Source organism: Notamacropus eugenii, chromosome X (genome assembly GCF_028372415.1).
Source record: "Notamacropus eugenii isolate mMacEug1 chromosome X, mMacEug1.pri_v2, whole genome shotgun sequence".
Lineage (NCBI taxonomy): Eukaryota > Metazoa > Chordata > Mammalia > Diprotodontia > Macropodidae > Notamacropus > Notamacropus eugenii.
Genome location: NC_092879.1, coordinates 41,561,341 through 41,578,889, shown reverse-complemented (window position 1 = coordinate 41,578,889; position 17,549 = coordinate 41,561,341). Strand labels below are relative to the sequence as shown.

The 17,549-nt window shown below is 40.7% G+C and overlaps 1 protein-coding gene across 1 annotated transcript in view; it reads left to right on the top strand.

Moving 5' to 3' along the window:
• Positions 1-17,233, top strand: part of IL1RAPL2 (interleukin 1 receptor accessory protein like 2) — a 954,343-nt gene extending 937,110 nt beyond the window's left edge. The window contains exon 11 of the mRNA XM_072626056.1: positions 14,503-17,233. Coding sequence (XP_072482157.1) covers positions 14,503-15,203 — 701 coding nt within the window. The 3' untranslated portion in view covers positions 15,204-17,233. The remainder of the gene's footprint in view (positions 1-14,502) is intronic.
• Positions 17,234-17,549: the final 316 nt, after the last annotated feature.

Sequence of the window (17,549 nt, the reverse complement as noted above, 5' to 3'; positions counted from 1 at the left end):
GACCCCATTTGGGGTTTTATTGGCAAAGATACTGGGGTGGTTTTCCATTTCCTTCTCCAGCTCATTTTACAGATGAGGAAACCAATACAAATAGGGTTAAGTGACCTGCCCAGGGTCACACAGCTAGTAAGTGTCCAAGACTGGATTTGAACTCAGAAAGATGAGTCTTCCTGATCCCAAGCTCAGTACTTTGTACTGTACCACCTAGCACCTAACTGCCCTCCAAACATAAGGTCACTTCATTTAAAAAATATATAAATTAGAGGAGAATAACAGGAACTGTCTTACACAATTTTGCTAGGGGAGAACAACTAAAGATGAAAAATAAAACAGTTGTGACTATATAAAACTAACAAGCTTTTGCAGGAGCAAAATCAATGAATGCTACTAGAGTTAGACATCAAATGGTTATTTGGAAGAGGAGAGATATCTTGGCATAAAGCATCTGGAAAAGGTCTGGACTGTCAGTTCACAATACGTAGAAAATTTATACAAATATGCAAGATTGCTCAATAGATAAGTGACCAAAGGCAGTTTTCAAAGAGAAAAAAATAAATGCAAGCTGTCAAGAACCATATGAAAGAATGTTCCAACTCACTAATAAGAAAAGTACAAGTTAAAACTACTCTGAAATTTTACCTCAAACCCAGACTGACCAACTGACAAAAGACAAAAATGGTAAATATTGGAGGGGTTGTGGATTGGTCTAACCATTATGGAAAATGATTTGAAATTAACAAATTACTAAATTATCCCCATACTCTAAGCCACTGATACTAGTACTAAGCACATACTCTCAAGTGAGTCAGACAAAGCTTATACCTGTGTGTATATATGTGTGTATGTATACACATATATTTATAATAGTATTTTTGTACCAAGCAGCAAAGAGCTGGGAAAGAAAGGGGTGAATGACTGAACAAAGTATGGTATAGGAATACAATGGAATTTTGCTGTACCAAAAAAATATATAATCAGTATGAAGAATTCAGAGAAACTTGTGAAGACTTGTGTCCCCTGATACAGAGCAAAGTAAACAGAACCAGGATTAGAATTTACTGGATGACCCCAATAAATGTAAAGGAAAACAACTTTTAAAAACTTCAGAACTCTGCTCAATGAAATAACCGATGATGACTTCAGAGGACTTAGGGTAAAGCATGCTTCTTGTCAGAAAGATATTGGACAGTTGGTGTGCAATGAGCCATATATTATGGAATGTGCCAATTTGTTTTGCCTACCCATACTTTGGGTTCTGTCAGGCATGGCAGTAGTCACTGGAAAATAAGTCACAGAAAAAAAGAAAAGAGCATCAATAAAGCAACTTTAAAAAAAGACATCATTCCTTGAAGCTTGTGTATTTATGTACTTTCCCCCCATTCTCCCACAGAGAGACTCTTGACCAAATTGACGGGTTGTCAGTCAGCCATATCAACAATCAAACTGGGTAGTCCTTTACATTGTTGTGGATTTTGCCCGAGCCATCTAATAATTGTCTGGTTTGACTAAATAGGCCAGTTGTTTCCATGCGTTCTATAGACAGCTTTAATGATATCCAAGGGCAAATGTGAGGCATATGGTAGATTCCATACAAATCTTCATTTCTTCTTTAATAACAATCAGCATAAAGGAGCTGCAGAATATTCTGAGATTTCCAAAACACTAAGGGATGCCAGAGAGACATTCATTGTCACTGGGAGAGGTGGCACATTGAATGTAGTTACTTTTCATTCTCTTGTCAGAAATTTGGCTACCTGGCGTTAGTAAGGTCCCAGAAACCACCCTGTTAGGAGTGAGGACACAGGTTTCAGATCCAGCCATGAAAGGGTGTTTCCTCTTTATTTTGCCTTCTGGAAGGAGGCAACTCATCTGACCCAGATTCCAATTTTACTGGCAGAGTTTCTTCAAAGGTCCTTGGATTATTTTTCAGACTCACTTGAGCAGTCACCATGTTGTGATTAATGGTTTTTTCCTTAACATTTTTAACACATTCAGGAAGTTGATGAAAACGATGAATAATATATTTGATTTCCACATGAATGACAGAATAAAACATTTTGGAATTCATGTATATGAGTGATGAAGTCAGCTTCTGTGGTTTACACTTGCAGCTATTGGGGACAAGTTTAACAGTTCAAGGGATCACAGCTCTTGAGCTAGAAGGGAAAGCAGAATCCATTAAATTTAACTCTCTCATTTGCAGACGGGGAACTGAGGCCCAAGGAGGTGAAGTAACTTGGCCAAGGTAACCCATAGGCTCCTAGATTTAGAGCTAGAAGGGACCTTGAAGACCATTTAGTCCCACCCCCTCATTTTACATATGAAGAAACTGAGACCCAGAGAGGTGAAGCTACTTACTTGCCCAAAGTCAAACAAATATTAAGTGGTGGCAACAGCAGGACTCAAACCCAGGTCTTCAGACTCTAATACCAGTGTGCTTTCCACTACACCATGCTGCTATGATGATATATAATTTAGGCACACATTCCTATATGATATTGTTGGAAACCGTGCCCTTCACATCTCATTGAAAATACTTAGATCTTTATTCTTATATTCATTTAAAAACAGAAATGAATGGATTTCACATCATATTGTCAAATCTATAACAAAAACATAGTGGGAATTAAATGGACCACTACTACTCCATGAACTTCTTCCTATTTCATGTTTTTGTCTTTCCCATCTCTTTAGTTCCTTCTACCCCACAATTTTTATTAGCCTATTCTCATGGCATTCCAATTCAGCATCATCAGAGCACAGATCTGACCAACGCATCATCTTTAAAAGTTCTTGAATGAATGAGCCACTCTTTAGGCCAATTTTTGCAAACTCAAGGACTCTCAGAAATGTTAGATGAAATTAGGCTCAATTTCCAAAATTAGAAATATAGTACTTTTTCCACAAGTAATGGAAATATCCATTTCTTCGATCCTCCTTCCTCACTCACTCTATATGTATCACAGGTAACCCATGGCCTAGGCCCCTAGCTCTGTGCTCCTACAGGCTAGATTCAATCTTAGGTGCTACCCTAAAAGTTCATTTCTCTGACTCAGTATAACCCATCCAGAATTTACTCTGGTTAAACTCTGAATGCAACTATGTACAACTTAGATCAAGGTTCCCATAGATGTGAGTAACAGGGTTTCCAGCCCCCATACAAGCATTTAATGTAATAAATGGCATTCAGAGCAGGATAGCCTTTTATACCACATAAAATCAACAAAATGTCAAAGACTCACCCAAAAATGAATGTAAAAATCTCAATAACCCATAAATAATTAGTATGATATTATTTTCTCTCTACTAGGTCCCATTTTTTCATGAGCACCTAGAATACTTGGCCTCTTTGTATTTCCTAGGTTGCCAAGATCTTCATTGACTAGGGTTGCTAAGGTAAATTGGCTCAACCTGGATGGGGGAGGGGGAGACTGAGCAGACACTTCTAGGAGGAACAACCTCTTTCCATGAACTAAAACAATTCTTCATCAAGGACCCTGAGCTGATCCTCACCTTTTCCCATCATGGATAACCCACATGGTTTAAGTGGGGAGAATGGCATGAACAATGTCATTCCTGATCTCTTGCCTCCTAGTATAAAGAGGAGGAAATTCCTAGGCAATATAATCCTAGAATCTAACCTTCTGGCCAGAAATGGGAAACTTGAGGGTAATAACAAGCCTGGGAGGTTGCTGTAGGAGTAACCTTAAGTTCAAGACTTGAGAGAAAGGGTTCTTGAGTATATGCCTCTTCTAACAAGAGAATTGCTGATATGGCCTGAAATTAGAGGAGAAATAGGGAACTAAAGTCATGCCATGAACATCAGGAAGGCCTTGCCTTTTCTCCATACTATTACAATGAGTTATTCAGAAAGTAAAGGTTCTATGGGAAGACAGTTGCCAGTCTGGTAGCTCCAAAGTGTCTTTCTGTTTCTAATTAAGTCCAAACCACAGAATGACACTCCTAAGTCTGGGAAGGGTTGTGTAGCACCCAGGCACAGAGGAATTTGCCTGAAGGTTAGGGTATTGTTGTATTGGCAACCCGTATTCATTTCCCTTCTGAAGAGACTATGGTGTGCCACTGAGTCTAGAGGACTTTAGGATACTATGGGAAAAAATGGGAGAGAATTGTGTTGTTTACCGATTTTTGAGAGTTTCTTTATGTGTTTTTGACATTTATGAGTTTCACAGAGAGTCCTTTGTATTTTGTGCATTTTACATGGGATGTACTGAAGGCTGTCCTATACCAGATACCATTTACTATCTTCAGTATTTATTTGGCAGCTGGGGTCCTTGTTATTCATATATGTAGAGACCTATATACATCAGCTCTTTGGGGAGACTTCCCAGAGTGAATTCTGAGTGGGAGCATAAGAAGCCCAAGATTATGGTTTTTCACAGTAACCCTAAAGATTGAATCTGATCTGTGTGAGCCCAGAGCCAAAGGTTCTTGGGCCATGGGTCACACTGTGAAAGTACTCACTTTTTCTACCACAAGATGCTGGAGATGAACTTATAAGATCTGCCTGAGCAATTTCCCTAGACCACAAAGTCCAAAATTGTCAGATCTCAGCATTACTTCACTGGTGATTCAATTCAATGAAACATTTATTAAACTCCTGCCATGTACCAAGTAATGAAGAGGTACATGGTGGGTGTGAGCAGGCTACAACATATCAGAAAGGACCTACAAAGAAGAGCTAGAATAAAAGATGTCATCAAGAAATGTATTGTCAAAAATTACTAGCTATGTAGTGATAAGGGAATTAACCAATGAACAATCTGTGTATTCCATTGGTATTCTTTTGATGCCAGAAGAAATCAAGAAAGGCCCCCCCAGCATGTTAGGTGGACTCACTGTTATACATTTATGAGAGAACAAGAACAAGAGTCAGCCAGGATGGTCACACATGGATGGGGTAAGATTTACATCACCATATCAACTAAGGCTCTAGTTTCACTTGAGGACTTCTGTGCCACCTTTCTTCCAGTGACATTGTGACCCCAAACTGGCCCAAGCTGGCCAAAACACGGAGTAGAAAAAAGGTTAGGAAATTTTAGGGCCTGTTTACAGACTGTTCATCATTAAGTAAGGCCCAATATTATCTTCAAATACAAAATTCCAGAGAACACAGACCTAAGAGTCATGCCTAGAGAGGTGGTTGCAATGATTGAGGTTAATTTTCCCTCACCATGGACATCATACTTCCTGGGTACTGGGGAAATCATGGTGCTCTATGTGGTAAATCCACATTAAAGGGAATCCATTCGAGGTGCTCTTAGTAAGAATCGATCTCATGGCCTTTTGGGAACATGTACTAGACAGCAATGAATGAGACAGACAGAGAGATATAGAAAGTATGAGACAGATCCAGTGAAAGAGAGAAATAGAAAGAGAGAGAGAGTAGAGAGATGAGAGAAACAAACTCAGAGAGACAGCTACACAGAATTTATTATGTGGAAAGTACTGTGTTAAGCTCTACAGTTACAAAAAAAAATCATGACAGCCCCTGACCTCAAAGATCTTACATTCTACTGAGGGATTGGGGAGAGAAAATCTTTACCTTCCAACCCAAGTTCCCACTCACTGACCTCGCTTTTCTAATTGTCTTTTTCTGAAGCCAGTTAGAGTTCCCACAAGTTTGGTCTGTCTCTCCCCAGGCTAGAAGCATCTGTCACTGGCTGTGTAGCAGCACCAAGTTTACTGGCAACAGGCATCTAAAAGGCAGATGTGACAGGCAACCAAAAGACAGCCAGCTATTCAAACTTAAGATAAGAAGTGGGGATTTTCTCAGCCCCACAGCTGCTGGGATTTATGGTGTGAAGTGTTATACACAGAGCCCATTGTTTTCTTGGGGTCTTATAGATCTGTGTGGAATAAATTGATATGGGGGGAACTAATAGGAACTCAACAGAACCCAGATGTGAAAATGAGTTGCTAGGGAGGGTGACTTTGGGCAATCAGGACCACTGAGGCTATTGGTCTGGTCACTAATTGACCACATGGAACTAAAAGAGTATAAGTAAGCAGGAGTATAAGGAGGCCATCAAACTTGGCCCAGAACTCCTGCTGGCCTTCAAGGGAAAGGAAGCAGACAGATTGAAAGTGAGCCCACTATCACCGTGACTGCTTAAATATGGCTACTTCTGGCTTAAGCCAAAATGTTAGTTTGAGCTAACCCTTTACAGCCCTCTCTCTCAGTTTTTCCATCCACAAAAAATTGGGGAGGGAATGCTTATGAGCCAAGTCCCCTCATGGAAATGTGAGATTTAACATGTGAGAAAATAATGTGAAAGACAGCAGGGCATAGTGGATAGAAAGCTAATCTCAGAGTCAGAAAGACCGGAATTCAAGTCTCTAAAGCATGTTATTGTTCATTTGTTTTAATTTTTTGTGACTTTGTGACCCCAGTTGGGGGTTTCTTGGCAAAAATACTGGAGTGGTTTGTCATTTCCTTCTCTGGTTGATTTTACAGATGAAGAAACTGAGGCAAATGGAGTTAAGTGACTTGCCCTGGTTCATATAACTGCTAAGCATCTGAGCCAGATTAGATTAAACTCAGGTCTTCCTGACGCCAGGCCTAGGGCTCTATCCATTGAGCTACATAGCTGCCACATACTGCATAGCATACAGTTTCCGTATTCCTGGGCAATTCACTTAACCTCTCAATACCCGCTCAGGCAATCATCTAAACCTATAAGATTCAGAACTGCATTGATAGGAGTTTCCTCACAGGGAGTTTCCTATAACAGTGAAATTAGCAACAACAAAAATAAACCAAAGACACAGTCCAATAGATGTACCTCAGGTGAATGAGGCCAGTGAAATAATAAAAAGAGTGTCTTGGAAAGAGTTTAGCAACCACATCTATTGAAATTACATTTACATAGTTGGCAGAGACCACCTAATTGTCTTTCTATTGATTCATGTCAGACAATCCAGAGTTCCTGCTGAAGTGAAGCATGCGAAGATCGTTTGTGTACATGGCATTGTCTCTCTGAGCATGACAGATTGGGCACTGTTCAAGGAAGTCGTCCTCGGGATACAATGCAAACTTTTTGGGGAACCTAAAAAACAGGAGGCAAGAGGGGTGTGTAAGGCCAAAAATGTTTAACGTATTGAGTGAAGAAATGGGAAATAAGACCTATTATATCCACCATCCTACTCATGTGGTAGCTTCACCACAGCAGTAGATGGATGGGCAAGATTCAGTTCTGCCCAGAAACTCATATTTCATAAGTGGAAATTGTTCAGGAAACTCTGAGAATGGAAAATGCATATACAATGTCAAATTAAGATCAGAAGACACACATTTTGAATGGCTGAAAAGACAGAAGAGGAGATCCCTTACGCAAGGATAAAGAGAAATATTTCTACTTGCTAACAAAATAAGATGGAATTTGAAAGCACCAAGGGAGCCAGAGGAAAAGGTATCGTAGCAACAACCAGCCCTGCCATCCAATGTTCAGTGAAGCTATCAGTGTTTGACCAGAATAAGATGTCTGAATTTCTAGAGCTTGAGGTAGAAGGAGAGAGGAAGACATTGGGCTCCTCCTTAGGATCTAGAATCAAAAGGAACAGCTTAGAGATAACCTAGCCTGGTCCCCTTCTTTTACAGATAAGGAAACTTAGGGTTGAAGAGATTACATGTCCCATCCAAAGTCACATAGGTAGCCAACAGCAAAACCTGAAATCAAAACCAGTCTGTACTATTTCAGTCTACTTCCAAGTATTCCACAACCAAGGAGAGGAGGAGGAGAAGAAGGCAGGTCAAGCTAGAGATGAGAGAAGAGAAGGAGAAAAACTAGATCAAGCTGGAGAAGAAGAGAGAGGAAGGTACAAACCTGGAAACAGTTGGATAGGAGGGGAAGATGAAAAAAAGGTAGGTAAGGATGGAGACGAATGAAGGTTGGTGCCTATCAAAAATACCTATGACAGGCATTCCAGAACAGGTTTCATGCTCTCAGGAGAAGTGGAAAAACAGTAAGCTCCTCACTGCTGCATCCCACAGAAATGCAAATGATCTCAGCGTCCCTATGAGGCCCCACAAAAAATCAGAATTAAGGTCCTCATATGGGTCCTGAAAGAACAAAGCTCACTTGGCACAAAGGCCATTGAACATCTGTAATCCAGTTAACCAAAGGTATATGCAAAGGGATTGTTGGAGGCCAGAGAGCCAAAGGGAAGTACAGAGAACCTTCAAGAGATCAGCAGCAAGAATACACGTAATTAACTAGATCATTGGATTTCTGCTTATAGACCAGTCTGTTTGTTAATCTTGGGACATGGGAGGAACAACTGTCAGTTAAAATCAATTGAGCACATGGCCTCAGCCAAGCTCTAGGAAAGACAGAAGTCAGCCCAAATAAACTAAGCCTCACCCAAGAGCTTCCACTACCCAAGAGTCCTAAATGTTGCCATCTTCCCGTTATCCAATGGTTGGATCATGAAGGTCCAAGCAGAGGGAGAATCTCACTTAAGAAAGCAAAATTGGCCCTTTCCCTCCTTCACTAAGGGGATGCCAGAACCATATCTGGTGAGTTCATAGTTCATTCATTAAGTTGCTCTTCTGTATATAATGCTATTTATTCACAACTATGGATGCCTGGGTTGTATTTTTTAAATAAAAAAGGACTAGATATGGATGTATGGATGTGTGTATACATATATGTACACACACATATATATGCATACACATATGCATACATCCATATGTACATATACATACACAAATGTTCATATACCACACACACACACACACACACGCACACATATATAATTTTTCCAACATGAACTAGCAAGACTTTAGCTATCATGTTGAAGGATATTTAAAAAGCTATTTTAAACTATATCCCACTGCATGGGAAGGGTAGATGTATTTCACTTTACACATGCTTAAAAAGATCAAATAAAGTGAATGTTTCTAACTAAATCAAATTCTGGTTTTTTGTTTTTTTTTAATCTTCATTTATTTATTTATTTAACTTTTAACATTCATTTTCACAAAATTTTGGGTTCCAAATTTTCTCCCCTTTTGTCCTCTCCCCCCACCCCAAAACACCGAGCATTCTAATTGCCCCTATCACCAATGTGCTCTCTCTTCTATCATCCCTCTCTGCCCTTGTCTCCATCTTCTCTTTTGTCCTGTAGGGCCAAATAATTTTCTATACCCCTTTACCTGTATTTCTTATTTCCTAGTGGCAAGAACAGTACTCGACAGTTGTTCCTAAAACTTCGAGTTCCAACTTCTCTTCATCCCTTCCTCCCCACCCCTTCCCTTTGGAAGGCAAGCAATTCAATATAGGCCAAATCTGTGTAGTTTTGCAAATGACTTCCATAATAGTCGTGTTGTGTAAGACTAACTATACTTCCCTCCATCCTATCCTGTCCCCCATTACTTCTATTCTCTCTTTTGATCCTGACCCTCCCCATGAGTGTTGACCTCAAATTGCTCCCTCCTCCCCATGCCCTCCCTTCCATCATCCCCCCCACCCTGCTTATCCCCTTATCCCCCACTTTCCTGTATTGTAAGATAGGTTTTCATACCAAAATGAGTGTGCATTTTATTCCTTCCTTTAGTGGAATGTGATGAGAGTAAACTTCATGTTTTTCTCTCACCTCCCCTCTTTTTCCCTAAACTAAAAAAGTCTTTTACTTGCCTCTTTTATGAGAGATAATTTGCCCCATTCCATTTCTCTCTTTCTCTTCCCAATATATTTCTCTCTCACTGCTTGATTTCATTTTTTTAAGATATGATCCCATCCTCTTCAATTCACTCTGTGCACTCTGTCTCTATGTGTGTGTGCGTGTGCATGTGTGTGTGTGTAATCCCACCCAGTACCCAGATACTGAATAGTTTCAAGAGTTACAAATATTGTCTTTCCATGTAGAAATGTAAACAGTTCAACTTTAGTAAGTCCCTTATGACTTCTCTTTGCTGTTCACCTTTTCATGCTTCTCTTCGTTCTTGTGTTTGAAAGTCAAATTTTCTTTTCAGCTCTGGTCTTTTCATCAAGAATGCTTGAAAGACCTCTATTTCATTGAAAGACCAATTTTTCCCCTGAAGTATTATACTCAGTTTTGCTGGGTAGGCGATTCTTGGTTTTAGTCCTAGTTCCTTTGACTTCTGGAATATCCTATTCCACGCCCTTCGATCCCTTAATGTAGAAGCTGCTAGATCTTGCGTTATCCTGATTGTATTTCCACAATACTTGAATTGTTTCTTTCTAGCTGCTTGCAATATTTTCTCCTTGACCTGGGAACTCTGGAATTTGGCCACAATGTTCCTAGGAGTTTCTCTTTTTGGATCTCTTTCAGGCGGTGATCTGTGGATTCCTTGAATACTTATTTTGCCCTCTGGTTCTAGAATATTAGGGCAGTTTTCCTTGATAATGTCATGAAAGATGATGTCTAGGCTCGTTTTTTGATCATGGCTTTCAGGTAGGCCCATAATTTTTAAATTGTCTCTCCTGGATCTATTTTCCAGGTCAGTTGTTTTTCCAGTGAGATATTTCACATTATCTTCCATTTTTTCATTCTTTTGGTTTTGTTTTGTGATTTCTTGGTTTCTCATAAAGTCATTAGCCTCCATCTGTTCCATTCTAATTTTGAAAGAACTATTTTCTTCAGTGAGCTTTTGAACCTCCTTTTCCATTTGGCTAATTCTGCTTTTGAAAGCATTCTTCTCCTCATTGGCTTTTTGAACCTCTTTTGCCAATTGAGTTAGCCTATTTTTCAAGGTGTTATTTTCTTCAGCATTTTTTGGGTCTCCTTTAGCAGGGAGCTGACCTGCTGTTCATGCTTTGACTGCATGTCTCTCATTTCTGCTGGGGATGGAAGCTCAATTCCATGTGGACAGTCTCGGGCGGGTAAAGGTGGGAACTTCTAAATCTTAGAGTTCTCACGAGGCCCCCCAGGAAACGGCTGGGAATCGAGGTGAACCGAGCTATCTCGTGTATTTCCACCTCTTCCTGTGAGAAACGTGATGGGAGAGAGCTCTCCCTGCCCTCGAGATTGTCCCGGATCTGGGCACACCTATTGTTATCTAACAGGCACGGTATTCAGGTGCAAACTATGCGGCTGGAGAGCTTAATTAGGATCAGGAAAGCCTGAAAGCGCTCTTAGCTCGGGAGGGGCCCTGACAGACAGAAGGCCTCTCCTCCCTTTCCCTCTCTTCGCTCTTCCCTCCCTCTCTCTCCCCACTTACACTTCTGCTTCCAATCTCTTAATATAAGATCTTTGCCTCCTTGGGAGATTCCTTGCTCCCTCCTAAGGAAGAATTCCCCTGCACTTGTAACCAGAACCCTGAATAAAGCTTAACCCTTGTTTGACTCTGGAAGGTCTCTTCTCTCATACGACTATCCGGTTTGGCCAGCCGAAGACCTGCGAGAGGTAAGGTAAGAAGACTCAGGTAACCCTCAGGCCTCTAGGCCTGGCACATTTCTCTTCCCAGTTTTTCCTCCACCTCTCTAACTTGATTTTCAAAATCCTTTTTGAGCTCTTCCATGGCCTGAGCCCATTGAGTGGGCTGGGATACAGAAGCCTTGACTTCTGTGTCTTTCCCAGATGGTAAGCATTGTTCTTCCTCATCAGAAAGGAAGAGAGGAAATACCTGTTCACCAAGAAAGTAACCTTCTGTAGTCTTATTTTTTTTTCCCTTTTCTGCGCATTTTCCCAGCCAGTGACTTGACTTCTGAATATTCTCTTCACACCCACCACAACTCCAGATCTGCCCAGCCAGTGCTTGGGGTCTGAGCTTCAAATGCTGCTTCCCAGCCTCAGGGCTTAGGTGGGGGTGGGGCTGCTATTCAGTGTGAGATTAAGTTCAGGTGCTCAGGTGGGGGCAGGGCTGCCTGCCTCACAGGCTTAGTTCCCTCAGGGGGTTTATGTGGAGACCTTCAACAATGGATCCGAGCTCCTGCCTGCTTGGGGAGCCCCTGTCTGCTCCCGCCTCCACTGCTGCCTCCCGAGGGGGCCTGAGTTATGGGGGCACCCCACTCCCCTCTCGACCTGCCAAAGAGACCCTCTCACCGACCCTTGTCACCTGTGGGTGGAGGGACCAGCGCAGCTTCTGGAGATCCCATCCCTGAAGCCCACTCGATCTGCTCCTCTTGGCGTCGCTCTGCCAAGGCAGGGCTGGGCTCTGCTCTGGGTCCTCAGCGCGAAGAACCTTTTGCGAGAGGTTTTCAGGCTCTCTGGAACAGAAATCTCGTCTGGTCCATTGTTCTGTGGCTTCTGCTGCTCCAGAATTTGTTGGGAGTTCTTTTTTACAGATATTTTATGGGCTGTTGGTTCAGAGCTAGCATACGTGTGTCTTTCTACTCTGCCATCTTGGCTCCACCCCCCAAATTCTGTTTTAAATGTATGGAATGGGTCACTATTAAAGTCACTTCTTGATTATTGGGTGAAGCACAAAAAGATGATATAAAATAAGTAATTGCACAGTTTGAAAGTTAATCTGGATTACTGCAAACAAATTTACCTGAAATCAGATACACTTGACCTCATACCAGGATTCTGAGATTTTCTAAAAATTTGTTGGTTCACTTGTTTTGAGAAGAGAAGAAAAGAAAAGCAGCAAAGATGCATGATGGACTATTGTACTGTATCTTACAGCTCTACCTTCTAATGATGACACTTCCCATATAACTTCTTTCTTTTGGAGAGCAGAAAGAAATGAAGAAAATGAAAAATCAGGTTGTTGATACATTGAGACAATATGTTTGCACTGTATTTAGTCTTGTTACTTTTCTTTCCATTGGGATCCAAGCCGAAGTGATAACTTCTCTGTTTCTCCTCCCAATGGAGTCCCTTTGTACCAATTGAAATGCTGATATTTTTTTTGTCTCTATGTTATCACTTGCTATAAAGCACTTAAAAATCCCAAATGGTCTCCCCCTCAGCCCCTTCTTTTGTGATGCTACGGAAAGAGCTCTGGATTTGGAGTCAGAATTCCCAGGCTCCGATCCTGGCTCTGGTACTCACGACCTGTATAACCTAGACCAAGCCACTTGACTTCTCCAATTCTCAGTTTCTTTAACTGTAAAATGAGTGAATTGGACTAGATTACCTGAAAGGTCACTTTCATCTCTAAATCTATAATTCTATGATTAGATGTCCTCAGAGGTCCCTTTCAGCTCTAGAGCTATGATCCCATCTATGGCCATGGGCCAGTCACTTCTCTCTGGGCCTCAGTTTCCTCAACTGTAAAATGACTAAATTAGAATAAATGGCCTGTAAGGTCCCTTCCAGCTCTTCATCTGTAATCTTGTGTTTAATGTATATAGTTGTTGTAACCAATGCATGGGAGGGGAACCATGAATTTGATACCATTAAAACCACATTGCTGAAGGAGCCCCTATTCAATATTTAACACCTTTTTGTATGTAGGGTATATAAAAGGATTGCTTTGTTCCCCTTTACAAATCCATTTCCTTGCTACCAAGTGATGAAGCAAAGACCTGGGAAAGGGAGATTTTCCATAAAAAGTACATCTTTGTGAGATACTGGATTATTTTTTTAGGATCCTGCTTCCCCCAAGGCTGTGAGCCTACATGGTGTACCTGCTGCAGGGGGCCACTGGTTCCCAGATCTGCAGTACCAAATGTTGACATGACTATGAATACTGCTGCCTTCTGCTCAAGGTCAGCATGCATTAGACATGGCCCTATGCTCCACTGAGTAAAGACATGTTCTCTATGAAGCACCTGTGTCCACGTTTTAATTTGTTAACATGTGTGAGTTTCCTTTGGGGGCTGCCCTGTGCTTGCTCCATTGGAAGAAGAACTTGTTAGCTAGGATGTATTTCACCTAAGCTCCAAAGTCATACAACATTTCCTAGTCAAACTAGACTGCTTCCCTCTTCTCCCAAATCCAAAAAAATCCAATCAGCAGATTTTACAAGTATCCCAGTCCTGCCTCCTTATCAAGGAGACAAATGGAGAGAAGTCAAGTTGGGAACAGTAGAAGGTAGTCTAGGCACCAATTGCAGAGACAGCGCAATGCACAATACCTCTGCTATACCACTGTGTGGCAAATAGATCATATCTGGAAACTGACATGTTTATGAGTGGAACCCAGGAAAAAAAATACCCAGATCAAATTCATGAATCCCATACCTCTGTGTTGGTTTATGTTCTCTCTGTCTCTGTGCATCAATCAACTGGTTGGTTGTTCCCTTGCAAAGTGTTGGCCCTGCTTTGGAGTAAATGCTAAAATAAATACAGATCATTGAAATATACCCAAGCTCCAAAGAAGTTAGTTTATATTCGTCTATAGAACACTCTTTGATATTGATGCTGAGTGAAAAATGGAACTGGGAGAAATGGCCTTTTTTTTTTTTTAATGAAGGCAATGGGTTTTCTGAATGTACCATATGCCAGAAAACCCATATAGTTTAGTAAATGACAAAATCTTTGCTAAACCACCATGCAGTCCTGGTGTTTTAAGACTATAGAGCTTTCTATTTTACCCTCTCTCTCTCTTTCTTTCTGTGATTTGTAGCCTATATTGAAGATCTCACAAGATGTGTTGAACAAAGCAGAAGACTTATTATCGTGCTCACTCCAGACTATGTTCTCAGGAGAGGATGGAGTATTTTTGAGCTGGAGACCAGGCTCCATAGCATGCTAGTCAGTGGAGAAATCAAAGTTATCTGGATTGAGTGCACTGAGTTAAAAGAGAAAGTGAACTGCCGTGAAGTGGAACTGCTGAAGAGAAACATCAAGCTTCTGTCACTGGTCAAGTGGAAAGGCACCCAGAGCAGCAAACTGAATTCGAAGTTTTGGAAGCACTTGGTGTATGAGATGCCCATCAAGAAAAAGGTGACACTGTCCCGCCGCCAAGTCCTGGACTCGGCAGAACAAGGTCTTTTTGGAGAGCTGCAGGCCGCACCCTCGATTGCCGTCACCAGCACCTCCGCTGCTTTGGTAGCCTCTCAGGCCGATCTGAGCGATTTCCACCAAACAGATTCAATGCCAATGAGACACTGTTGCAGAAGTTATAATTATGAGATGCCAACGTCATCTTTGCCGATGGCTTCTCTAGGGTCCCACCACCACACATACTGCAACATACCCTTGACACTGCTTAACGGACAACTACCTCTAAATAATGCCGCAAAGAATGCTCCTGATTTTCATAGGAACAGCCCTCTGCTGCCTTTGTCATCCAAGGAGCTTAGCTTCACCAGCGATATTTGGTAGAGACGATCTGAAATCTTCAGTCAGCATCCCCAAAGGCCTGGGTTTTGTACTAAATGTTTAAGATTCTACAAAAAGAGTGCTTAAAAGTGATGGACAAAATGGCACAGTTTTTCTTTTTTGGTATTTAAATATTTTTGTTTACAGTTCTGGACTATTGGAGAAAAAAAGTGAACACATGGAGAACCTTCTTTTACATGGTACTGAATTCAGCTAGCCAGTTCTGATTTTGTTTTCTTAAAAAGAAATTCCTATTATCTTAGAGTAGATTTTATGATGTCACACAGATGATCTAGCTGACTCATATTTCAGAATTTCAAATACAGAAAACTAGAGACTTGATTACAGTTTGGAAATTCTAAACTTAAGTTGAAGGAGGAAACAACTCATACAGTGTGAAGGAATGAGGAATTTGCCTTAGGGAAAGGGCAGAGTACCCCCATTGCATTACAGTTACAAGTCTTTAGGGGAATAACTAACTAATTGGGGAGCAGGAACCTAGGGTAGTGATGGTGGAAACTGCATGAAGACTGGGGAGAACATCAATACTATTCACAACTACTACAAATATTGATCAAGAACTCATGACAACAGCATTTCATTTTATTAAGCAAGTACATCTTTAGAAAAAGCTGGGAGTCAGCTAAACAAAGGGAGAGATTGCTGTCTACTCTCCTGGATTGATTTTCAACAACCTGTGGAACTTACTTGTTTTACAACTTTTGAAAGACCTTTTTAAAAATGTTTTGAACACATTTTTTTTTTATTTGCTAACAAATTCACATTTGGATTTTTTTTTTAATTAAGATCTTTTGACCTGTTGTCACATTTGTACACTGATAGGATTTTCTTCCTATTTCTTTCAGCATCAATGGAGTTTCCATTTAAATGCACATTTGACTGAGAATGTCACCAACAAAAAAGAAGAAATATTCACAGCACTATTCACAGATGAAGAACCAGATGATTCAAGTTTCTTAGTCATAAGGCAGCAATTGCCAGGAAAATCGTCAGGAATGTAGCTAATGAAACAGACTATTCTGGTGAGGTTTAGAAGGCTTCTGTCAGAGGATACCAATTCTTGATCCTTCTAGCAGCCCACTTGGGAGACTGGAATCCTCAAACAGAGAGACCAGGGTATATGTAGAGCACCAAATACAAGACTCTACAAATTCTCAGTAATTGCAGGTTTTGCAATAGATGGAATGGCCCTGTCTGAATGGCTATTGAGCATTACTACTTCTTGAAGTTCATCATATTTTACCCTCCCCACTCACAGTTGCCCATGGGGGTCTATCCTGATTCCAGCTCAACGTGGGCATTTTGCAGATGGCAATTACAACTGCGCACCAGAATGAGTGAACATTAATGATGTACTAACAATGAGCAGTACGACAGAATTCCAGATTGGTCTGGTGCTTTTAATTGTGCTCATAATGATGAGATAAGCTTGTGTAGCCACCTACCAGCCAATGGATTTTGGTTGTTTCCTTAATTCTCTTCTCTTGATCAAATGTAAGCTATTGGTTTGTTCTAGGTATCCATTAACTATAGTCATTCAGTCAACACTTTATTCACAAATGTAGTGTGTGGAAGCTTAGTTGTCAGTGTGGGGGTAAAAGCTTACTCCTTCAGTTAAGTTCCCACATGTACGTGTTTCATAGATATAGTCGTTCTATTGAGAACGGTGACTTTGGCCTCCATTCTAACTGTATGTATTTCCAAACAGAAATTGACAAACTCTACTCTGTTTTCTACATGTTACAGACTTTGTGTTTATACTGGGTATGTTCGTTAATGCAATGTGTAACTAAAATAATATTTGCATGAAGTGAGCTGCATATGTTTGAAGTGACAAGTTGTGATTTCATTATTTTGCTTCCACATGATTCTAAATCTGATTACTCCACAGAGGATGTTCAGTGATATTTTTAAACTATTAGTTCTGTAGTGTGCATGCCTTTTCTGAAAACCTATTGCAGGTCTCTCTGTTTCCTTGATTTATGATGATTAAATGTGGGTATCCATTGGAACTGGCTGGCCACAACGTATCTTTTCACTAGTAGCGGGTATCTGAACACAGCATTAAGTATGCACATGTGTGTGTGCACATACACACACAAGGCTTCTCCATAATTTTCAGGAAACACCATAAACAGTATCTCTGTGGATTCATTTCCATAAGACAAATGGACATCTGACTGTCATCTGAGATTTTGTAAGATACAATCCTTAAAGAGATGACAAACAAAATTACTTCCAGTTCTGGAAAATCTGGGGAAGTAATTGGTCAAGTTACAATCTGGATAATTGGTTCCCATGTCAATCAACCACACATTTTTTCTTGGT